Source organism: Marmota monax, unplaced genomic scaffold, assembly GCF_021218885.2.
Source record: "Marmota monax isolate L192 unplaced genomic scaffold, Marmota_monax_Labrador192_F-V1.1 WCK01_AAM20220418_F8-fsc00038, whole genome shotgun sequence".
In the NCBI taxonomy this organism is placed as follows: domain Eukaryota; kingdom Metazoa; phylum Chordata; class Mammalia; order Rodentia; family Sciuridae; genus Marmota; species Marmota monax.
In genome coordinates, this window is record NW_026692498.1 from 7,555,357 (window position 1) to 7,579,070 (window position 23,714).

Genomic DNA, 23,714 nt, shown 5'->3' on the forward strand with positions numbered 1-23,714 from the left:
ATAAAGGTCCATTGACAACTAAAACATTAGAGAAAGAGAGAGAGAAAGACAGACAGACAGACAGATAGATCGAGTGGGTGTGCTTAGAAAGCCTGAGACCCGGGTTTCAATCCTCAGAATGATGGAGAAAAAAAAAGAAAAACTGTTTTGGGATTTGCTGGTCGCCTTACTCAAATCTGCTGGTTGCAGCCATAGATGTGGTTGAGCCTGGTTATGTTCCAACAATTTTTATTCATAGACACTTAACTTTCATTTTATTATTATTATTTTTTAAATTCTTTTAGTTGTTGATGGACACAATACCTTTATTTTTATGTGGTGCTGAGGATCGAACCCAGTGCCTCACAAGTGCCAGGTAAGCTCTCCACCACTGAGCTACAACCTCAGCCCTCATTTAATTTTCACTAGTCACAGACTCTTACTCATTTGATTCCCCATCACACACACCATTAAAAAGATGTAGCAACCATTCTAGCCTGTGGGCCTTAAAAAAAAGGTAGGTGATGAGCCAGATCTGGCTGTAGGCTGCAGTCTGCAGACCCCAGTTCCAGATGGCTAAACTGACAAGTTTTAATGACGAGACCTGCTGCTGCCACATCATGATAGATACTGGCACATATAGAGTCCTGACTCCAAGAAGGCAGGCAGGCAGGGAGCCATTGTGTTCCTTGGTCCAGTTACGTACAGAAATGGCCCCTGGGGTTGCTGGGGAAGGAGAGGGGGAGGCTGGCAGTGCTGGAGCTAGAGTCCTATGGAAGGCCCACTCCTCAGGGCGGCAGTTGAGACAGGTGCAGGTGTAGAATCTCTTCAGCCCGCTTTAGGTACTCAGCTGCCTTCTTCTTCACACCTTCCCGGCGGGCAGGGGACGGGTCACCTGTGGAGAGATTGGCTCAGCTGAGTACTTGAGCCCAGAACCCCTGGTCTAGCCCTTACGGTTCACAGAGCAGCATCATGTGTCCTTCTCCCTTCCCTGGGACTTACCATGTCTCTCCTCCCCATTCTACTAAAAAGAAAACTGAAGCCACCAAGAGGAAGGAAAATAATCTTCTCAAAGGGACACGGTCATCAGGCAGTGAGGAGAAAGGCTCCTGGTCCTTGCTTGCTTTTCACTTTCCCCTCCTTACTGCTCCATCTAGGACCCCAGGCCTGACCCTCTACCCTCCAGCCCCTACTCACTGGGCACCCCCTGGAGCAGAATGTGCACACCATCTCGGTAGCCCTGGAGAGCAGCAGGGTAGGCGCCTGCCTTCTCGTCCCGCAGGGCCTGGGTGATGAGCTCTGTGGCCTGGCTAAGATAGGCAGGGCGAGGCCCTCCTCCGTCCTCTTCTTCCTCCTGCCCTCCTGGCTCCCAGGGCTCCTGGTTCAGCCTCGTGGACTCTACTTCCATGGCTGCCAGCTCACCTATGTGGGTGGGACTGGGGCCTGCGCCTTCTGCAATCAGAAAAAGAGCATTCAAGCCTTACTGGCCCTTCATTTCCCAGGGACTGTTGACCCCTCCGAAACCTCTGTGACCCATCTAGGTACCAGTGTGTCCTCAGCGGAGGGGTGCAGGGCCTGGACAGTCTAGAAGCCACTTGAGTATAGCAAAAAGAGTCCTACCCTCCTAATTCTTTAGGTATACACTAATTTTTTCTTATTGAGCTCTGGGTCACTCACTGGTCCTATTTCTTTCCTGACTCCGGTTGGCCTAGGAATGCAAAAGTTTCTCCACAAGTTCAGTTACAGGATGGTAGACCAGCTATCAGGCTAAGGGTGAAAATGCTGCTTTCCTTCCGTCCTTCTTTTTTTTGACAGTGCTGGGGATCGAACCCAGGGTCTTGCACATGCTAGGCAAGCTACACCCTCCGGGGATTTTTCTTTTCTTTTCTTTTTTTAGTTGTAGTTGTAAAAATTTATTAATTTTTATGTGGGGCTGAGAACTTAACCCAGTGCTTCACACATGCTAAGCGAGTGCTCTACCCCTGAGCCACAACCCCAGCCCTCGCCAGGACTTTTTCAAGATCTTGAAATCTCAGCTGAGAACCCCAGGGCGAGGGGCAGTGGGCAACTGGCATCTTCATGTTCCAGGCTGAAGGGCTCATGACGTCCTGGAGGTGGTCAGAGATCCTCCCTGTGGCTTTCATATGAGGTGGCTACAGAGTCAGTGAGTCTTTTGAGAAGAGGCCTTTGACAGGAAGGTACAGGAGCAGGGAGCACCATGGCATTCCTGTCCTGGAGAGGGAACGCACGAGTGGGCATTTCTCCAGCCCCATCCAAATGGGGAGTCCCAGGAGATCCATGAAGAGATGAGTGGCAGGAAGGCAGGAGGATGTCGCCCCTCCCAGCTGGGCCTAGAGCCCTCCCTGTGTTGCTCAGGAAGCAGGGAGTGCAAGAGTTTGTGGAGCCCCTAAATACTTGAGGTCAGGAGCTTAGTGTCTGAAGAAGACAGGCAGGGGTGGGGCTGGGGTTGTGGCTCAATGGTAGAGTGCCAGACTAGCAAGTGTGAGGCACTGGGCTCGATCCTGAGCACCACATAAAAATAAATAAAATAAAGGTTCATCAACATCTAAAATATAAATAAATAAATAAACCAAAAAAAGAGAGAGATGGGGTGCTGGCTCCTGGCATACACGACTGTTGGGGAGCAGGAGGGAAGGAAGTGCCTGAGCACACTGCACTTCAGCAACAGGGACACAAGGATTGGGGAATTTTCCTATGGACACAGTAAATGTTTCAGGGGTGCAACCTGTAAAGGGCCTTTCAAAGCAACTGCCAAGCCGGGTGTGGTGGCGCACACCTGTAATCCTAGCATCTCAGGAGGCTGAGGCAGGAGGATCACAAGTTTAAGGCCAGCCTCAACAACTTAGGCCTTAAACAACTTGGTGAGACCCTGTCTCTAAATAAAATATAAAAAGGGCTGGGGATGTGGCTCAGTATTAAAGCGCCTGGGTTCAATCCCTGGTACCAAAAGAAAAAAAAAAAAAAAAAAAAAACAGCAACTGCCAGTGGCTGTCCTATCCTCCACCAGGAACCCTAGAGAGCTCAGCTGGGCCAGGGAATCTGGGTGCCTGCCACTCAGAGGATGGTACAACATCCCCGGTGATACCACCACTTCTGTCCCCCAATCCATTCTCCCCCTTCCCCAACCTTGGAGGTGTGGAAGAAGAACAAGTAAAAGCAAGCTCCTCACACCCTTGTCACTTGCTGGCCTGGCCACTGGCCACTGGCCACTGGCCTGAGCCAGGGGGAAGGTGAGGCTGACAGCTAGATGGGAGCTGACACAGGCTGGCCTAGGCTGTTTCCTCTCCTAGGCTGGGCCTCAGATGCCTGAAACTCATCAGAAGGTGGGGGGTCAGCCCTCAAGGCCACCAAAGGGCAAACAAGGAGGGCCAACAAAACCAGCTTAAAAACACTCCTAAGGAATAAAAAGAGAAACTGTTTCACGATCATCCCAAAGTGAGATTGACCACTTTAACACCTGGGTTGCAGTTACAGCAGAAGCTTGGAGAATTTCTGAATGAAAAACCCAGTGTCTCACTGTTGGGAACTATCATGTTCCTGGTCTCAGAGCAGGAAAGTGCTCAGGACCCTGTCCCGTGTGGGGAGCTCATCTGCTTCTGGTGGCCTCCAAGGCAGAGTGGCTTCCCTTGGCTGCTGCTCTTTGAGCCCACTGACAGGCTTCTCCTACCTCCAGGATCTGCAGGGGACCCTGAGCCAGCCAGGAAGCCCCACCTTGGACTTGCAGGACAGGCTAAAACCTTCCAGAGCAATGTGACCCTGCTCTTCCAAGCTTTCATAGGGAGAAATGGCTCATCTCCTTCCCCAATGGTTGCTCACTGTACAGGGACAACTTGCTCAGATTTACACAGTTGCAAACAGCTGGCTGGTGGTCCTGCCTCCTCTTTTGCCCCCAAGGACCTGCTACTGCAACCCCTGCCCTGCCTGCCCCTGCTCCTTACCTTCCTTGGAGAAGGGGTCAAAGAGAGCAAGCTCAGCCTCAGAGAGAGGGCCCTGGGCAGGGGAGCCGGATGCCTCCTCTGTGCTGCCACAGTTGAAGAGAAGATCCAGAGCCTCCTGGGCAGGGCTGGACGGCGGGGGGTCCGCTGAGGACAGACCATTGGGATATTAACACCTGCACATAAACCACTCGCCAGAGTTCAAAATGGGATGATCCTCTCAGTAAGTCCTTGCAGCAATAGGCCTAGACAAGCCCATCATCAGGGTCTGTGCCCATTTTACAGATTAAGAAACTGAAACTAAAGACAGGAAATGACCTATCCAAAGACCTCAGCAGGTGCACGGGACACGACAGGGTTGTCACTATGATCACAGGTAGGGATAGGAGTGTGGAGCCCTGCCTTCCTGTCCCCCAATTCTGGCTTCCTCCCCCCATTCTCATGTACCTGACACCTCCAACTCCTCTAGGCCCCTCCTTTCTGCAGGAAGTGGCTGGGGCAACCGAGGCTCATCAGGGGGTGGTGTGGGGATCAGAGGGGGTGGTAGAATGTGCAGGTCTCTGGACACTTCGCAGGGCCGTGTCACCTCCCCACCCTGCAGAAAGACCAACAGAGGGAGTGTAGCTTGGTGGGCAGGTAAGCTTTCCAGGTGCTGGGGTGGTAGGAAGGGCAGGTGCACATACCCGGAAGAACTCCTTGAGCTGGGGGCTGTTGTTGAGTGCAGGGATGTGCACGGTGAAGCGAAGCAGCTCTTCGGCCCCCTTTCTCCGCTCCTCGATCACAGAGGCTTCAAACCGGCCTGAGGTCCCAGGACAAGGGAGCGGGAGAGCAGTGACCTCAGAGGCTTCTAACACCAAGGCCCACTGTTCCTGGCTCTGCCTGAGGCTCTGAGCAGCCTACTGGCCTCCTCCCAACCTCCCAGCAATCTCTCCAGATGCCTCCTGCAGGGCTCAATCTCCCTACTCATTCTTTATTTCTTCTTATTTTTTTTTTTTTGGTACAGGGGACTGGACCCAGGGGTGCTTAACCACCAAGCCACATACCTGCTCTTTTTATATTTCATTAGAGACAGGATCTCACTGAGTTGTTTAGGGCCTTGCTAAATTACTGAGGCTGGCTTTGAACACTGGATCCTCCTGCCTCAGCCTCCCAAGATGCTGGGATTATAGGTGTGCACCACCACACCTGGCCCTATTCATTCTTTTTTTTTTTCCTGTCAATGCTGGTGATCTATCCCAGGGACTTGTGCATTCTGGGCAGGTGCTCTACCACTGAGCTACATCCCAGCCCTTTGTAAAAAAATTTTACTTTGAGAGATGGTCTTGCTGAGTTGCCCACAAACTTTTGATTCTGGGCTGGGGATGTGGTTCAGTGGTAGAGTGCTTGCCTACCATGCACAAGTCCCTGAGTTCAATCCCAGTATCATCAACAACAACAAAAGTCTTCAAACTTGCAATCCCTCCTGCCTCAGGCTCCCAAGTAGCTGGCATCACAGGTGTGCACCACTGCACCCCAGATGTTTAACTAAACACCTGCTCTATGCTGGGTTCAAGACGGATGAGAGAAACAAAGTCTCCGCTCTCAAGGATGTGACACTGTAATGGGGAAGGAAGGTAATCAACAAGAAACAAAGTCATTTCAGATGGATGTGATATAATAAAGAGGAAAGTAAGGCTCAGAGATGTGCTATGCCCAAGGTCACACAGCAAGCAGCAGTCTCACTGCTGGTATAGATATTATTAAAATTTATCTAAAGTTATTATGTTGCTAGAGGGAGTAGCCTGATGTATTCCTGTGGTAGCAAGTAACAGCATCCTTCACCTTGTGGGCTGGGGACATAGCTCTGTTAGTAGAGTGCTTGCCTTGCATGCACAAGGCCCTGGGTTCCATCCCCAGCACCACACACACACACACATACAAAGAATATCTCATGTGAGTCTGGGGACTCATGTGATCCGTGGGTTAATGGGTAAATGGGTTATCTCAAGAGTGAGTTTGTGGGATGGGGATATAGCTTGATTGGCAGATTGCCTGCCTTGCATACACAAAGCCCTGGGTTTAATCCCCAGCGCTTAAAAAAAAAAAAAAAAGTTTGGCTAGGTGTCTGCCAAGGTCCCTGTCTCTTGCCATGTGAGGCCCCATGCTTCCTGGGGACTCTGCCAGCAAGAAGGCCATCACCAGATGTGGCCTCTAAATCTTCTGCCATAACTATGAGCCAAAGTAAACTTTTTTTCCTCCCTTTCTGGTACTGGCAATTGAACCTGGGGGTGCTTTACTACCAAGCTGCATCCCAGCCCTTTTAAAATATTTTTATTTTGGCTGGAGATGTGGCTCAAGCGGTAGCGCGCTCGCCTGGCATGCGTGCGGCCCGGGTTCGATCCTCAGCACCACATACAAACAAAGATGTTGTGTCCGCCAAAAACTGAAAAATAAATATTAAAAAAAAAAATTCTCTCTCTCTTTAAAAAAAATAAATTAAATAAAATAAAATATTTTTATTTTGGGACAGGCTCTTGCTAAGTTGCTTAAGGTCTCCCTAAGTTGCCCAGACTGGCCTTGAACTTGTGATCCTCCTGCCTCAGCCTATTAGTCACTGGAATTACAGGCACTGCCCACCACACCTGACATATAAACCTCTTCTGTTAATTATTTGCCTAGTCTGTTGTATTGTGTCTATTAGCAACAGGAAACAAACTAAGACACAGACCAAGACCCTTTACCTCACTGAACCTCAGATTCCTCATCATGAAAGTAGGGGTAATAAAGATGGGAATGTTCTGGCATGGTGGCACACACTTGCAATCCTAGTGATATGGGAGGCTGAGGCAGGAGAGCTGCAAATTTGACGATAGCCTTGGCAACTAAGAAAGATTCTGTCTCAAAATAAAAAATACAAAGGGCTGGGGATGTAGCTCAGTGGTAAGGCTCTCTGGGGTTTAATCCCCAGTACAAAAAAAAGAGAGAGAGAGAGAGAGAGAGAGAGAGAGAGAGAGGGGTAGGAATGTTAAAGGGCCCAACTCACAACAAGGGCTAGGCTTCTCTGAGCCTCCATTTCCCTTCAGAGGATCCACCCAGCTCTCCAAATGTCTTTGCCTATAGTTCTGGGCCCCATCTCTCTAGCCATCGCCCAGCCAAGGGCCAATGGCCCCCTTTGCCCAACTCTCCTGTCCTGGGCCGAGAGCTCAGATCTGACACTCACCAAACACCTGGGCACGGGGGAAGGATGGGAACTCCTCCAGGCGGCGGAAGAGGTTGCGGTGGGTGTAGGCCAGGTCCCCATGCAGCTTGCGGAAGTCACTGTACCGCTTCCAGACCACCACCTAGGAGGGGCATGAGACTTAACCTGGCCAGCAAGGTGGGCAGTAGCCTTCCCCCCACCCAGTCTGCCCCAGGGCCTGTGAGGAGAAGACAGCATCCCAACCACTAGGGGCCAGGGAGGAAGGGCCCAGCTCCTCACAGTTACCTATAACCCTACTGCTTCCAGATCTGGAACTGGGGAATTGGGGAACGGTCCCCCTGCCACCCCCGATTCTCACCTCTTTGACATCCTCTGGGTCCTTTTTTGAGATGAACTGAGAAAGTAAAGGCAAGAACCACATGAGATGAGAGACAGACATCTGACACCCCACCAAACTGTAGCAGCTGAGGAGGCACCAGGGACCTCTCAGTCCTCCTCAAAGGGAGATGTCCTTCAGCCACTAAGGCATCCTGAAGTTAAGGCTTTAGTGTAATTTTGAGCAATTTTTCTTCTGCATGCCTTAGTTCCTTCATCCTTCAAATGGGAGGATCCCTAAAGCCTCTCCAGACTGCACCATCCTCTGTTCAGCTCTCAACCTGTGCCTTCAGAGGCCAAGTCTCTGTATCTCCCGAAACCAAAGAACCCCAAACCTCTGAAGAAATGAGGCTGTGCTGAATGTGGTGGCACGTCCTATAATCCCAGCCACTGGGGCAGCTGAAGCAGGAGGATCCCAAGTTCAAAGCCAGCCTGGGCAACTTAGGGAGACCCTGTCTCTAAAAGAAAAAAAATCTTAAAAGGGCTGGGGATGTAGATCAGTGGTAATAGCGCCCGCCTAGCTAGCACCTGGCCCTAGGTTCAATCCCCAGCATTGAAAAAGGAGACCGAAAGGAAGGAAGGAAGGAAGGAAGGAAGGGAGGGAGGAAGGAAGGGAGGGAGGGAGGGAGGGAGGGAGGGAGGGAGATGTGTGTGCCAGGAGCCAGTCCCATCCTCTGCGTTCCAACACCCCCAGTCACAGAAGAAGCCACCTCTGAGGCTGGTGACCCTCGAAGTGCAGAGTTGGGTCTGAGCTGACAAGAAGATTCAGTTTTAAGTTATGTTCATAATCATTTAAAAATAATGTCCCGGGGGCTGGGGATGTGGCTCAAGAGGTAGCGCGCTCGCCTGGCATGCTTGCGGCCCAGGTTCGATCCTCAGCACCACATACAAACAAAGATGTTGTGTCCGCCGAAAATTAAAAAATAAATATTAAAAAAAATAAAAAAAAATAAAAATAAAAATAATGTCCCACAGTTTGCAGCACTTGACAGGTTTTTTTTCCCTTGATACCTTTTATTTTTATGGGGTGCTGAGGATCGAACCGAGTGCCTCATGCATGCTAGGTGAGTGCTCCTCCTCTGAGCCCAGCCCCAGCCCAGCACCTGACGGTTTTTAAAACGCTTCTTATTCCTTCTCCTAGATCGCAGTGGGGCACATTGACATGCTATTTAAAAGATGAACTCATGGAGGCTCAGAGAGGGGGATGGCCTGCAAGGGAGCGCTGAGACGAAAACCTGGCCTTGGCTTCTGACAACTGACCTGCCTAAAACATGGCAAAACCAAACCAAACCCAAAGCCCATATTTAAAAACCCTTGAGGGATACCCCCTGGGTTCAATCCTTAGTACCCCCCCCAAAAAAATAGGAATATATACCTGATAAAGGACTCAAATCCAGAAAATATAAAGGCCCTCTACAAAATCAATGTTAAGACAACTCAATTTTTAAAAAATGAGCAAAATATGGCCAAGTCACTTAATATCTGTAAGCCTCAGTTTCCACATCAATAGTTGAGAAAAGAGTACCTGTCTCACAGTTCAGAAGATAACTAACAACATGTGAAAGCTGCTTTAAGACCACAAACTTGGGGAGGAAAAAGGGACTTTAGAATGTCCTCCCTCTCTTTATTTCTGCCTCCCTGGTGGGAGTCATTCTCAAAGGATGGTACTCAGAAATGTGACTTTGACATAATTCGTATTTAATGTAGGACTTTAATTTAAAGATGCAGCAGTTCCATGAGTGTCACCTGAGAGCAGCCTCTGGAAAGAGGCTCCTTATTGCTTTTCAGAAGGCCTGGTGTTTAATCTTTTTTTGTTGTTGTTGTTGTTTTTTAATTTTTTTTAGTTGTTGATGGACCTTTATTTCACTTATTTGCTTATATGTGGTGCTGAGAATCGAACCCAGTGCCTCACATGTGCTAGGCAAGTGTTCTACCACTGAGCCCTAATCCTTTTTTTTTGTGGGGGGGGGTATCAGGGATTGAACACTTAACCACTGAGTCATATCCCATCCTTTTTATTTTATACATTTTATTTAGAGAGAGGGTTTTGATAAGTTGCTCAGTCCCTGGCCAAGTTGCTGAGGCTGGCTTAGAATTTGTGATCCTCCTGCCTCAGCCTCCGGAGCTGCTGAAATTACAGACATGTGCCACCATACCCAGCCATTTTATCCTATTAAAAAAATTTTTTTTTAGCTGTTGATGAACCTTTATTTTATTTATTTATATGCAGGGCTGAGAATGAAACCCAGTTGCCACAACACACAACTAAGTCAGTCGTTCAGGTTCACTCCAGGTGAATGTGGGCTGGCACGAAGTAACCACACCTAGAGGGAAAATACCTCTTTCTCGTGATTCTTCAGCGATGGCTCCCCAGCTCCAGCTCCCACTAGGGAGGCAGAAATAAAGAAAGAGAGGGGGCTGGGGATATAGCTCAGTTGGTAGAGTACTTGCCTCGCATGTACAAGGCCATGGGTTCAATCCCCAGCACCACACACACACACACACAAAAAAAAAAAGAGAGAGAGAGAAAGAGAAGGAGGACTTCTAAAGCCCCTTTTTCCACCCCAATGGTGTGGGGGGTTAGGTTTCAGGGGGTGGAGTCTAGCTTCCAGATGTCTTATGGTCAGCAGATTAACTTACATCTTGGAAGTCCACGCCCATCTCAGGTGCTGAGTGGGATCAAAAGGCAGAGCTAGTGAAAAGGACACACACGTACACACAGTCCAGTCAGCTCAAGCGCTCAAAATGCTCACAGCTTGCACACACAGCCAAGCGCCCCACCACTGAGCCGCAACCCCACCCCCTATTTTAAGGGCTCCCTTTCTCCTCCCCTTTTCCTGACAGCCTGTATCTGTATTCAATCATTACCTGTCAACACAGTGTGATTTGGTATGAATAAATATGGCAAAATTAGCTTGAAAAAAGTGAGCAAAATACTTGAACAGGCACCTCCCACAAAAAAGACCTGTAAGATTATTATGAGAATGTGCTCAATATCAACTCATTAGAGAAATGCAAATTAATACTCCAAATACATACCAAGAATAACTAAAATTAAAGATCCTGTTGATTTCCAGTGCAGGTGATAAGGGAAGCATGACATGGGCAACTACTTTGGAAAACTTTCTGGCAATTTCTAGTAAAGCTAGACGTATACCTATCTTACACGCCAGCAGTACCATTCCTATGTGTATCCCAAAGAGAAATGAGCAGATATGTCCAGAAAAAAATTTTGTACATGAGAGTTCATACACTTTAACAACTAAAAAAACGTTTAAGAAAAAAACAAAATATTCAACATAAGTAATAAAGAAATGGTGAGCCAGGTGTAGTGATGCACACCTGTAATCCTTTTGACTCAAGAGGCTGAGGCAGGAGGATTGAAAGTTTGAGGCTAGCCTCAGCAATTTAGGGAGACACTGTCTCAAAATATAAAAAGGGCTGGGGCCGTGTGTCGTGGTGCATGCTTATAATTCCCGTGACTGAGGAGGCTGAGGGAGAAGAATCATAAGCTCAAGGCCAGCTATGTCTCAAAATAAACAATAAAAAGGACTGAGGATGTGGTTCAGTGCTCAAGCGCCCCGGGTTCATCCCCTGGTACCAAAAAAATAAAAAAGGCAGGGATTTAACTTGGTAGAACACTTGATCAGCATGTGCAAAGCCCTGGACGAATTCCAAAAATATTATGTTGAGTTAAAAAAGTCAAACACAAAAGAATATTTGTTTCATTGCTTCATTCATATGAGATTCAAGAACAAACCAAATTCATCAATGGTGACAGAAATCAGATGAGTATAGTGATCTCTTCGAGAGGGTGACCAGTGATTGGAGAGATGAAAAGAAATTTTCTGGAGTCATGAAAATGTCTCTCTCCATCTGAGTGGTGTTTGCACACATTATACTTTTAGTGAAATTTGATTAGGCTGTACATTGAAGACTGAGCTCATTTATGTAAACTGTGTCTCAATTTAATATTTTTTTTGATAATAAAAATGAGTCAGAATGCTTTTATTTGCAATCTTAAAAAATTTTAAAGTAAAATAAAACACAAAAACTCACTTAGAAACACCAGTAAGCAAAAAGAGTCAGAAGCGCAACTCCATTGTGTGTAAATAATACTACTAAAGTAGACACGTTAATTTGCTTGTAAATGTAGTTATTTTCAAGGATCAACAAACTGGTAGCAACAGAGACATGGGGATAGCAAGTAGGCAAAATTTATCTTTATAAAAGATTTTTTTGATATATTTATAAAAATATATCAAAGTAGGGTTGGAGATGTAGCTTGATGACAGAGGGCTTGTCTAGCACACACAATGTCCTGGGGTCAATCTGCATTACTGGAAAGCACAAAACAAAAACACCCCAATCCACAAAAAACTATAGACCCATCCCAACTATCTCAAATAATAAATGTTACTTGGTTTAAAAAGTCAGTAGGAGGCATGTAGGCAAAGGTTGCAGAAGAAGGCCACATCCTTTCTACCCCCCTACCCCTCCTGCCCATCTACCAGGGGCAATCTCTTTATTTGTAGTTTTTTGGCATGGGAATGACATAAAAGATTTGGGGAAAGCATATTTTAAAAACATCTAGGATTCTGCATTTAGTAGTTGCCTGTTGCCAAAATTCTAAGAGTATAAAATACGAACGCTAAACTGGATGCTGTGACACACGTCTGTGACTCAGGAGGCTGAGGCAGGTGGATCACAAGTTCAAGGCCAGCCTCAGCAATTTAGTGAGGCCCTTTCTCAAAATAAAAAGGGCTGGAGATGTAGCTCAGTGTTAGAGTGTTGCCCCTGGGTTCAATCCCTAGCAAACAAACAAAAAACCCACTAAAAAAGTCCTTCCTCAACCCCCTTCCCCAGAGACTTTCCCTGGAGGTCTCCATTATTACCGGTTCTTACAAATCATTCTACAGGCAGTCTCTTATGCCGTTTTATCTTAAATTCTTTTCATGGGGTCTCCATTATTACCGGTTCTTACAAATCATTCTACAGGCAGTCTCTTATGCCGTTTTATCTTAAATTCTTTTCATGGTTTTCTCCATGTCTCTATAAAATGTGCTTATAATATTGCTTCCAACATCCACTATGGCCTTTACCTATCCTCTTCCTGCGATGACCGTGAAGATTCAAGTCCTTTTGAATTGTGAATTTTTTAAACCATAGACCTGTATTAATTTTTTTAAGAAATAAACTCTTTAAAGGGTTTTTAGGTATCCAACAAACCAATAAATGAAACTTACCCCCAAATTGGGAAACTAACTAACGTTTGGGTTAAGCCAGAGTTTTCACGTCTGAGAATCTCACAGACGGAGGCACAGGCTGCAAGCGTCGGGCGTGGGCACACGCACCTCACAAGTCCGGGAACTGTGTCCACGCCCTTTTAAAGAGGACCACGCCCTTCCACGGCCCCGCCCCCGATGGTGAAAGAAGTCAACGTCAGCGCCCACCACAGGCTTTCCTTAAAGGGGAAACCCATTTCTGTCGTCTAAAAAAGGAGCTTCCTACAGCGCCTTCCCTTAAGGTAAAGCACAACCCCCTGGCTACTTAAAAGGGTAAGGTCCCCGCTGGGCCCCACCTCACCTGCGCGGTTACTTTGTACTCGGTGTAGCCCTTGGCATGGGTCCTGGGGTCGGAGACCGTATAATGCCGTAGAAAGTCATCCTTCGTCTGGCGAGACATGACAACCCCGCTACAGCGGGGTTGACCGCCGGCAGGCACCCCCTCCACGCCACCCCCGCCCCTTGCGCTCTGCCGCCTATCCCGGGCCTGCGCCCTGCTCCTTCCGGCCCAGGGAGCTGGTCGCAAGTGACGACGCTGTTCTCGGACGTAGCACGCGGCCAAGGGAGCGTCTGAAAAGATCCCTGTTGTTGTTGAAGCGCAAATGTTGTAAATTTTGAGAGAAAGGATTGGTTGGACAGGTTCCAGCTGCTGGTTTTATTTTTGCGGGGAACTGAATGCATCCTATCGGGGCACCTTTCCGACCTCCAAACTACGTCTCCCCTGTTCCCTTCTTTCATCCAGCCACCCAACTTTTATTTATTATTATTATTTTTATTAGGTACCGAGGATTGAACTCCAGGGGCACTCGACCACTGAGCCACATCCTCAGCCCTATTTAGCATTTTTATTTAGGGACAGGGCCTCACTGAGTTGCTTAGTGTCTCATCATTGCTGAGGCTGACTTTGAACTCGAGATCCTCCTGCCTCAGTCTCCTGAGCCGCTGGGATTACAGGCGTGCACCAACGCGCCCAGCTATTTGTATTTATATAAAAAAAATATTTTAAAAATGTTTTTAGTTGCCAATGGACCTTTATTTTTATTTATTTATATGCGGTGCTGTGAATCAAACCCAGTGCCTCACACATGCTAGGCAAGCGCTCTACCACTGAGCCACAACCCCAGCCCCTATTTGTATTTTACTTTAATGTTTTGAGCTGGGGATCTCCCTCTGTTGCCCAAGCTGGTCTTGAACTCCCACCTCAGCCTCAGAGGAGGTGGGACTAGAGCACTGCTGCGCCCAGCTCATCCACCCAATTTTCATTGTGTTCAGAATGTGCCAGACCGCCAAATTCCTCTCTCCCTCTGCAGGACTGGCGGATGCATGTTTCCTGTAAGTGTGGGGGCAGTGAAAACAATGCCAGAGAGGCAGGGTGCTGTTTGGGGACTCTAAGTCACTACTCTTATGGTTTGAATTTCCTTTAACTGCTTGAGACCCAGTTTCTCATCTCTAGAAGGGGGAAAAGGGGTTAGAAGAGAATCTTCTGCAATGGCTGCAGGGAAGGATTTTTGTTTTTGTTTTCGTTACAGGTTTGCAGCCAGAAACAGGTATGGTGGAAGCCATCAAGACATCAAAGGAGGAAAGACAATTGTCCTCAGTGAACGTGTACATTTGGGCAGCTCCACCACTACCAGCAATCCCATCTACAAATTTGGGGGATAAAGAATCATGGAAAACTTCGAGAAGGAGGTGAGTGAGATGGAAAAAGCCTCCTTCGAGTGTACCTGGATCCTGGATAAACCGAAACCTGAATGTGAGCCGAGTATCATCATTGATATATCCCTGTGAAAATTTGAGACCAACAAATTTTTCATGACTATCATGGAAGCTTCAGGATGCAGAGACTTTATCAAAAACTTCATGGGCGGGGGTGGCACACTGGGTGTAGCTCAGTGATAGAGCTTATGGTTAGCACTCAGGAGGCCTCGGGTTCAATCCCAGCATTCCTCCTAAATATACGTATATATTTAAAAACCCCATTGCAAGCACATCTCAAGCTATTGCTGCAGGTAGTGGGAATTTAAGTTGGTCTCTCATGCATTAGGTATGAAACAGCTAGCTGTGTTTTTTCCGCTGAGCCACCCTATAGAGGAGACAGGAGGGACTCTTATAGAAGGCAGTGCCTACATTAGGAAAATTCCCTATAACCCAACAGTGTTGCATTCGTGTGAGCGTCCAGCTGGAAAGGTGACAACATAGGAAGCAGGGGCTACCATGGCTTGGTTCAAGGGAAGAAGTCACGGTAAAGGTGGCAGAGGAGCCGCAGTCCCCAGGCTCTGATATGCTCTAGGGTCAGCCTTTCTGGAACTCTCCAGGCTGGTGATACACATTGGTACTGTTGTCCTGGGGCCAAGTGGAGAACGGGGTTTTCAAACCTGGCACCGTGGTCACCTTTGCTCCAGTCAGTGTTACACTGAAGACAAAATCTTGAACTGCACCATAAAGTTTTGAGTCCACAGTGTGGTGAAGCACTGGCAGGACAGGGACTTTTCTTCCTGGAACTCGGAGGTACGAACCTTGTACTGCAGGCTCCAGGTGGAAATAGACAATAGAATTGCACTCTGGGGCCCTGAACGCGGGTAGGTCACCCACGCAGCATTAAGCAGTTGAGGGTGTGGCACTGTCCCCTGGCACTGCACACCTGGCTGCTGCTCTCTGAAGCTTGCTGGGCAGCTTGTGGCTCCTGGCCTCCTCAGCCCTCTCCCTCCCTCCCTCTGCCCTTTCCCTAAGCAGAAGACAGCGGGGAGAGGGGAAGCCACCAAGCTGCCTGTGTCCGGGGGTCTGCTGGACCCTGCTGGGATCCTTCCTGCCTCAGCAGGGCAGGCTCTCCACCCAGACCTCTGTGATGAGCAACCATGCTGCGCTCTTGCTGGCCCCCAGCTGTGCGTAATTCACCTTCTCCATCGGGGTGTGGCTTGCTAAGGGGACCACCAGCATGTCCACAAGCATGGGGTAACAGTGCACACGGCTTGGACCACACTGTTCATTCTAATGGTAGCTGACACTTGGTGCTTATGACATACAAGGCGCCAACCAGTTCGGTCCTCATCCCAACCCTGGGAGGTAGGTGCCATTGTATTTCCCCAAATGGGGAAACTGAGGCACAGATATTAAGCAACTTGCTCAGCCTCACGAGCACATGGCAGGGCTGGGATTTGGCTGCGGGGACTCAAGTGTTTGCTGGCCACAGGGTTTGGAGGCTGCTGACCTCAGCATCTGTCCCTCAAGGAGGACAGGGCAGGGGTTCCTAATTTTGAGCATGTCGTAAGATTGGCCACCCAACATCTGCTTCCCTCTGCCCACCCTAAAGGAACCTCTACCCCTTGGGGAAGGGACCCTAGTGCTAGTTCAGATGGAAATCCCAGGGTCTCTTCCTCATCTTTACGAATAGCATCCAACTGTCATAAAGATGTCCTTCCTCCCTTGGACACAGTCCCGTGGGCTTGGTGGGCAGCAGGTCCTCATTAAGAGATGAGCAAGAGCTCAGTTACCGCCCTTGGTATTTGAATTTTGAAAAAAGAGAAGCTGAAGATGGTTAGGCCCACGCTGTGTAGTAGGCAGCAGGGCATGGTGGCCAGGGTGCAGGGTCAGTGTGCCACTTGCTGGGGGGGGCTTGAGGTGGCCACTTATTAATCTCCTGGGGGCTCAGCTTCTAGTGTCAGGGGACACTGATGGTCTATGCCCTAGGCCTGTCTTTAGCTGCCTTGATCCCTGAGTAGTGCTTAGAACAGCAGCCATGAAGACACCTGTCAGCCTTGCTCCCTGGATTGAGGTCCAGGGGGCCTGGCTTCACATGCCTCAGGGAAGGCCTTAACCATCCCTGCCCGATGCAGACCCCTCCCTCTTTCTCCCTGCATGCCTACTTGTGCCCAAGTCCATGCCCTCCCAATTCTCAAGAGCCCTTGCTCTTTCCTGCCTCTGCTTTGCGATTCTGCCTGAGCAGCACTGCCATGTACAGCTGTGCAGGGTGTGCACTGCACAAGGGGTTCTGGTCACAACAGCAAGTAGGGAGGCCATTTTTAGCCCATGTTCCATTCAACAACCTGTGCGCCATGAGCCCAGGCCTGCGGCTGCGCCTTTTTCTGATTCCCACCTAGGAGCGGTGTAGTTGCCCTGGTAAACTGCCACCCATTCTCTACCCAGACCCTTCCTCCTCCTCCATTCCCAACTCTAAGGCTGCCTCCTTTGAGAAGCCTGCCTGGACTCTTCCAGATGGCATCAGGTGCAGCCCCGACCTGAGCTTTGGCAACTCTGTGCGTCCCTCTGGCACAGATGACCCTCTGCTCCTGTATGCGCCCTGCCGGACCCTAGGACCCCAGGTGGTCTTCAAGGCGGGTGAATCACAGGGGCTCAGCCAGCAGCTGGACAGGAGTGCTTTATTCTCACAGCTGAGCCCAAGATGAGGCCCAGGGCCTCCAGAGCAGCAGAGGCTGCCCCTGCCGGCCCAGGCCCCTCTTCTTGGTGTGGCAGCTGGAGGCTGGGTGGGGAGCCAGGGAGCCTGGAGGGTGCAGCCTCCTGCCGTGGGAGAGCAGCAGCGGGCAGTAGCAGCAGCAGGTTCCGGGAGGGCGGCGTGTTAGTCCGGCGGGCTGACTCCGCTCCGCACGGTGGCAGCTGGGGGGCTGGGGCCTGGACCGCGAGTGGGGACATCCAGGTGGTTCAGTCGGCTGTGAAGATGCGACTGGAGATGTCATCCAGGAGCCAGTCGATGCCGGGCAGCAGGTTCTCCCCAGTGACGGCACTGCAGCCCTGGATGGACCAGTGGTGGCTGCGGATGGCGTCCAGCTCCAGGGCCTGCGGGCAGGAGCTGCTGGTGGGCGGGGGCCAGTCCCCGGTCCCCGGCCTGCCCTCTCCTGGCCCCGAGGGAACTCTGCGTCTCCCTCAAGGCCTTGTCCAGGGGTCACCCCGTCTGTGCAGCCTCCTACGAGGGTTTGCCACCCCCTTGGGCACCTAGGCTTTCTGTAGGGCCACACTGCTGACACTCAATGGTGAAAAGAGCAACATGGGCCCCTGTGCATCTCCTAGGACCAGGTCCTGTGTCAGAAACCCTACATATGACATCTCATCTGCTCCTCCCAAGGCCTCATGAGTCTGGGATTATGTTGGTCATTTTACCAAGGAGGAAACCAAAGCTCAGAGAGGTTATGGAACCTGCCTAAGGTCACACAGCTAGTAAATGGCAGAACCAACATTCTAACCTAGCTCTTTCTCATTATGGTGCTTGAGCACTAGTTTAATGGTTAAGATTTAGTTACCAGGGTTAGATAGGCCTGCTTTTAAATCCTGGCTTGTCCACTTTCTAGCTGTGTGTCATTGGGTAAATTATCTAACCTGTCTAAGTCTGCTTAACCATCTTTTAAAATGGCGACAGTAGTTCCTACCTAGTGAATCCACGCAAAGAGCATCACAAGGGGCGCACTTGCAGTGCGCTGGCTACTGTGCCATCGAACCTGCTGACACCGAGACTCTGGTGCCCACAGACGTCCCGCCACACAGCAGGGGTCAAAAGTGCTTTTTAAACAAATTAATATAGAAACATGCCCCTTTTCTTCAGGAGGCTGCCCCAGGGACTGGACTCACCTCGCGAATGGCGTTCGAGGACAGCGCTCCAGGCAGGTCCTGCTTGTTGGCAAAGATGAGAAGGGTCGCTCCGGCCAGGCGCTGCAGGGAGGAGGAGGGTACTGGGGTCAGAGACCAACCCTGAAGATTAGACAAGGCCTGTGGGTTCCGGGAGAGGCCCAGGTGAGGGGGGCAGAGTGGCAGGGCCACTGAGGCTGCAGCCACGTGGAGCAGAGCCCAGGGCTGCGCCTGGGTCCTGGTTCCAGCCAACCACCCCCAGTGGGCGCCTCTCCTTTATGCCTCAGGTTCCTCTTTTATAAGCAGGGAGGGCATACTCAAGATGACTCCTGAGCCCTTGTAGTCCTGCCGCTCAGGACTGTGGCCTGGCGAGCCCACGCCACACAGGCATCCCAGCCTCCTGGGGGTCTGCTGCTGCAAGTGGCCACCTTCCCTCTTCCAAGTGTTCATAGCCCCGTTTTTTTGGTACCAGGGATTGAACTCAGGGGCACTCGACTACTGAGCCACACCCCCAGCCCTATTTTTTATTTTATTCAGAGACAGGTTCTCACTGAGCTGCTCAGCCCCTCGCCATTGCTGACGCTGGCTTTGAACTCGTGATCCTCCTGCCTCAGCCTCCAGAGCCTCTGGGATTACAGGCGTGCACCACTGCACCTGGCTGTAGCCCTTTTGATTGTTCCATTCCCAAAAGGCTTCGCTGTCTGCCTCTGATTCTGTCATTTCTATGCATTTACAACTGGGAGTCCTTCCATGTGGGCGGGTGGACATGACCTGCTTGGCCTCAACCTGCCAGGCCTGGGCTCAGCATTTGACAGCCAGGACTTCATTGGATCCGCTGACACCCCCAGGAGGGGACCACATGTCACTGTGGTTCCTGGAGTTATTCACAACTTCACTACCGCTCTCAAGAGGCCTGGTTTCTACTAAATGCAGCAAGGTGACCTGCATCAAACCCCAGAACAGACAAAGCCCACGAATGGAAACAACAGTGAAACACACACACACACACACACACACACACAGATAGTGAATTCCAAATAAGACCTGTAGTTATATAACAGTAACTCACCAATACTAGCTTCCTGGTTTAAGAGGTATACCAGGGCTGACATTAGGGAAGTGGGGTGAGGGAGGGGGGAGTATCTTTGTACTATCTTTGCAACTCTTCTGTAAATCTAAAATCTTACTTAAAAAAAGGTGTTGGGGCCACACAATAAATTATGAGATCAGCCTAACTGTGATCCCCATTTTAGGAATGTGGAAGTGGAAGCTCAGAGAGGTTGAGTGCCTTCCTGAGGTCACACGCAGTGGCAGACTCCTGAGCCAGGCTTCCTTGCCTCCCAGAGCTTCGCACGCTGACCTTGAGGATGCTCCCTAAAGCCCTCTGGTATGAGTTTTGTCGTTCCCATTTCAAGTACGGAACCTGAGGCTCAGGGTGGTGACACAGTAAAACCAAATTCATGTAAACCCAGGTCTCTGTCCACAGCATGCTTTTTCTGCCCTTGGCACTACGGGTCCCCAGGTGTCCCCCAGGGATCATGCTGCCCCCGCCCGGCCTGGCCCACCTCCTCCACCAGCAGGCTCTGGAGCTCGCGCTGACAGTCCTGCATGCGCTGGCGGTCCGCGCTGTCCACCACCCAGATGAGGCCGTCAGTGCTCTCAAAGTAGTTGCGCCAGTAGGAGCGTAGGGACTTCTGGCCACCGACATCCCAGACGTTCAGCTTGAATCTGGGCAGAGAGCGGCTGGTGGTCAGCTGGTCCTCCCCACCCGCACCCCCCTAGGGGCAGGCCCCAGGCCCCGCTCACCCCCGGTGCTCCAGTGTTTTGATGTTGAAGCCCAGAGTCGGGGAGATGGTGTCCACATCTTCCCCGTTGAACTTCTTGAGGATAGTTGTCTTGCCGGCATTGTCCAGGCCGCTGGGGCACACAGGTTAAGGAGAAGTCCCTGTGCTATGCCAGTGGTGATGTCATTCTTAGGGACTGACAATTTCCCATCATGTCAAAGAGAATTGAGCCCGTGCTGGCCCGTAACTGGCCTGGAGAAAGCATAGGACTATCAAGATATAGTGACTCCAAAGGCCCAGGCCGGAGGATCACAGTTTCACGGTCAGCCCCTACAACTTAGCAAGGCCCTAGGCAACTTAGTGAGGCCGTCTTAAAATAAAAAAATTAAAGGTCTGGGGATGTGGCTCGGTGGTTAAGCACCCTGGGTTCATTTCTCAGTACCAACAACAACAACAAAAAGATATAATTGTATCATCTCTGCTAATCAAAAGCTCTTTAATTCATATAAAAAATATTGATTGAACACCTACTATGTGCCAGGCCCTCTCTAGGTGCTGAGGGACAAAGTCCCTGCCCTTATGAAGCTTGCATTCTTAGTGAGGAGACTGTGATAAAGTGCAACTGAGAAAATAAGATCCTGGTGAGTGTGGCAAGCCCCAGGGAGACACCTCGCGGGGCCCCTGTAGGGAGGGCTTTCAGCTCCGTGCGGGGAAGGCTCCCAGAGGCACATTGAACGGAGGCCTGAAATACAGGGAGTTAGTTTTTTTGAAGGGCTGAAGGAAGAGCAAATACACAGAGGCAGAAACCTCCATCTCTGTTTCTGGAATGTTCCACAACCTCCGGTGCAGAAAGCAGAAGAATGGATAAGCTCACCAGCGGGAGAGACACCTTGCTCTCCTTCCAACACTTAAGGCCCTTGCAGCCGGGATGGGGCTGGGGGAGGTCCTGGGCTTAGTGCCTCTTGCTGCTCACTGGACCTGGGACCAATGACTTCAACCTGTAAAATGGAGGCGAGGAGAGTACCTCACGGAGACCTTAGCCCCTGAAAACTGGCTCCAGATTCTCCCCATCTCCCTAATGCTGTCCTCCATCTTTCCTTCTCCCCCACATCATCCCTGGCAGCTGGCAAATATGCTATTGTTTCTCCCCCTCAGGTGCTGCAAACAAAACCCTCTCCGTCCTCTGCCCCAGGGACTCCTACCTTCCCTTTCACAGCACACCTCCTCGCCAGTTGTTCACGCTCACCAGAGCCTCTGTTTCCCTGCTCTTTGTTAAACACATGGCCCAGCAGGCTGTGGCTCCCACTGCTTCCCAAACCTGTTCTTGCCAAGTGGGTCCGCCAGATCTCCCCACTGCTCCCGAGTGGACGGTGGCCCTCACCTGCAGCACCTGACAACAGTGGCTCACCCTCCTTCCTCTGCGCCCTGCCTGACTTATCTGTATTTCCACAACTCACTTCTCTGTGCACACAGTGCTCCCTAGGTGAGTCCCTCCAGGATCATAGCTTCAAACACCATCCCTGTGCTGATGCCGCCCACCCAGGCCCCTCTAGTAAGCCCTGTATCCTGCAGCCTACCTGGTACTCCAAGGCATCTCAGAGACACATGTGGCCCACAGAGCTCAGAGCTATCACTTCCCGGGGAACCTGCTCCTCCCCATTTCGGTAAGTGGCTCCTGTCTTCTCATGGCTCAGTCCAGAAACCCAGGGGGCAGGCTTCACTTCACTTCCTCTCTCACGTCCCACCTAGCAGCAATTCCCGCTGGCCCTGCTATCACGGCGTCCCCCTATTTCCGTGACCTCACTACTTCCATCCTAGTCCAAGCCACCATTCTATATCAACTGCATGAGGACAGCTGCCTAACTGGGCTCGGCTCATGGCCTGGCACCTGGTACTCACTTAAAGCGAGAGCTAAGAACATCCTAGCGATGCTCCCTGTCCTCACCCTCCCCAGCCACACCACCCTCCCTGGCATCTGCCGAACACACCAATTGTGCCTCCTTCAGGGCTTTCCACTGGCCTTTCCTCTGCTTTAAACGGCTCCCCCTGCCCCCATATTCCTCATCTCCTTCATGTCTTTATCCAGCGGTCACTGGGTCAGGAGGTCAGGTACGCTCAGGCCAGACGGTGGCCTTCTTTGGCCTCCCTAAACTACTTTCTTCTCCATTCATACTACATATTTCACTTCTTTGCGATCTCCTCTTTCTCTTCCCCCGTTACAGAATTTTCATGAGGGCAGGATTTGGTTCGGTTGTTTCACCCCAGCCCCTAGGCCAGTGCCTAGCACGTAGTAGGCGCTCAATAAATACTTATTGAATGCGTGACTTCTCCGCGCCCTTCTCAGAGCTCTTTAAATGAAATGCGATGCGGATCTTATTAAGTTACGTGCGCACGTCAATGTTCTCTCCGGGCCGGGGGTGAAGCCGGCCTAGCTCTGCGATCGCCGGTTCCCCACGGCCGTACGGGGCAGGGCCAGGAGTGCAGGCGCCTGCTAACCGGGCTCGGGAGGCCGGCTGGGCCCTCGGATCTACAAGCCGCAGGCCGCGGGGACACCGACGCGCGGCGGGGCAGCAGAGGTGACGGTTAGAGTCACGGTGGACCGAGTCCACACCCGCGGGGCGCAGAGCCCAGAGCTGGCCCCACACGCCCCCGGGATTCCGACCTCGGGGGCGGGGCCAGGACCCGGCACCCTTGGACATCGGGGAGGAGGTCAGGGCCTCAGAGAGGACAGGGGCCCACGCTCAGGCCAGACGGAGACGGACGGTGACGTTCGAGTCACCTCCGAGCCCCACCTCCTCCTTGCAATAGGGACACACGGTCGCGCGCTGCGCCGTTAGGCCCACACCTTCGGCGTTGGGAACGGAGTCCCCCCTGCCCGGCCCGAGCCGGTGGTACGGCCTTCTCCCGGCCCCCGCCGCCAGCGATTGGTAGGGCCCACGTGCGTGACGCACAATGGGCAGTTGTTCGCGCCGGCCGGCCGCTCACCCGCGCCCGGCAGGGGGCGCCTGGCACCGCCCACGCGGCGGGGGCCCCTACTACCCTCGGCGCTCCGGCGTCCTGGAGGATACAGCATAAGCAGTCGCAGCTCCCGCTCTTTCTGCTTCATCTTCTTCAGTATGGTCAGAAGCCCCATGGTCCCGTAGCCCCCTCCCAGTCGTCGTTTCTTACAGTCCGGGACCCCGCTCCCTGTTCCTATTGGCCATCACACCCACCGACAGCACAGCCTATTGGCCTGGCCCCTTGTTTGGACCCGCCCTCACCACCACGTGACCGTAAAGTTGCCCGGCTGAGCTGTGTCAGTGGTCCCTCTAGTGGCGCTCAGGTGTCTACGCGCCTCCCTGCATTAACCCTGCGCCTCCCGAAGACTGATTCTTGAGGACCAAGGTAAAACCCCCATTCCTTTCTCCCCAAGATCCCAGGACTCGGCCGGGAACGGGAAGCTGAAGTTATGGAGTTGTATCTTGGTACGGTGGGGAGTACTTGCGAAGAGGTCCTGAACCAAGTACCCGAAGGCTGATGACGAGCTCATCCGGGAAGTAGTGGGTTGCCCAGTTCCCCGGATACAGGGGCCACATCCTGCTCA

At 51.1% G+C, this 23,714-nt stretch overlaps 2 protein-coding genes and 1 long non-coding RNA gene across 4 annotated transcripts; 1 reads left to right on the forward strand and 2 right to left on the reverse strand.

The window, feature by feature from the left end:
• Nucleotides 1–211: 211 nt before the first annotated feature.
• On the reverse strand, nucleotides 212–13,253 carry Snx15 (sorting nexin 15). Its single transcript, XM_046445295.2, has 8 exons — nucleotides 13,075–13,253; nucleotides 7,472–7,507; nucleotides 7,135–7,255; nucleotides 4,619–4,734; nucleotides 4,383–4,530; nucleotides 3,939–4,082; nucleotides 1,177–1,431; nucleotides 212–874 (listed from the first exon to the last, which is right to left on the reverse strand). Exons 1-8 carry the CDS (start codon nucleotides 13,171–13,173, stop codon nucleotides 768–770), a joined length of 1,026 nt encoding a protein of 341 aa, XP_046301251.1. The 5' UTR covers nucleotides 13,174–13,253; the 3' UTR covers nucleotides 212–767.
• Nucleotides 12,898–19,818, forward strand: LOC124093113 (uncharacterized). Its single transcript, XR_009226859.1, has 3 exons — nucleotides 12,898–13,015; nucleotides 14,303–14,462; nucleotides 18,325–19,818. It is a non-coding gene; the product is annotated as an uncharacterized LOC124093113 (long non-coding RNA).
• Nucleotides 17,136–23,341, reverse strand: Arl2 (ADP ribosylation factor like GTPase 2). Of its 2 annotated transcripts, none has more exons than XM_046445296.2 (5): nucleotides 23,200–23,341; nucleotides 20,154–20,264; nucleotides 19,913–20,075; nucleotides 18,351–18,431; nucleotides 17,136–17,564 (listed from the first exon to the last, which is right to left on the reverse strand). In XM_046445296.2, exons 1-5 carry the CDS (start codon nucleotides 23,262–23,264, stop codon nucleotides 17,430–17,432), a joined length of 555 nt encoding a protein of 184 aa, XP_046301252.1. In that variant the 5' UTR covers nucleotides 23,265–23,341; the 3' UTR covers nucleotides 17,136–17,429. The 2 variants fall into 2 exon arrangements, with proteins under 2 accessions (XP_046301252.1, XP_058435467.1); XM_058579484.1 differs by having other exon boundaries at nucleotides 17,136–17,519; nucleotides 23,200–23,323.
• Nucleotides 23,342–23,714: the final 373 nt, after the last annotated feature.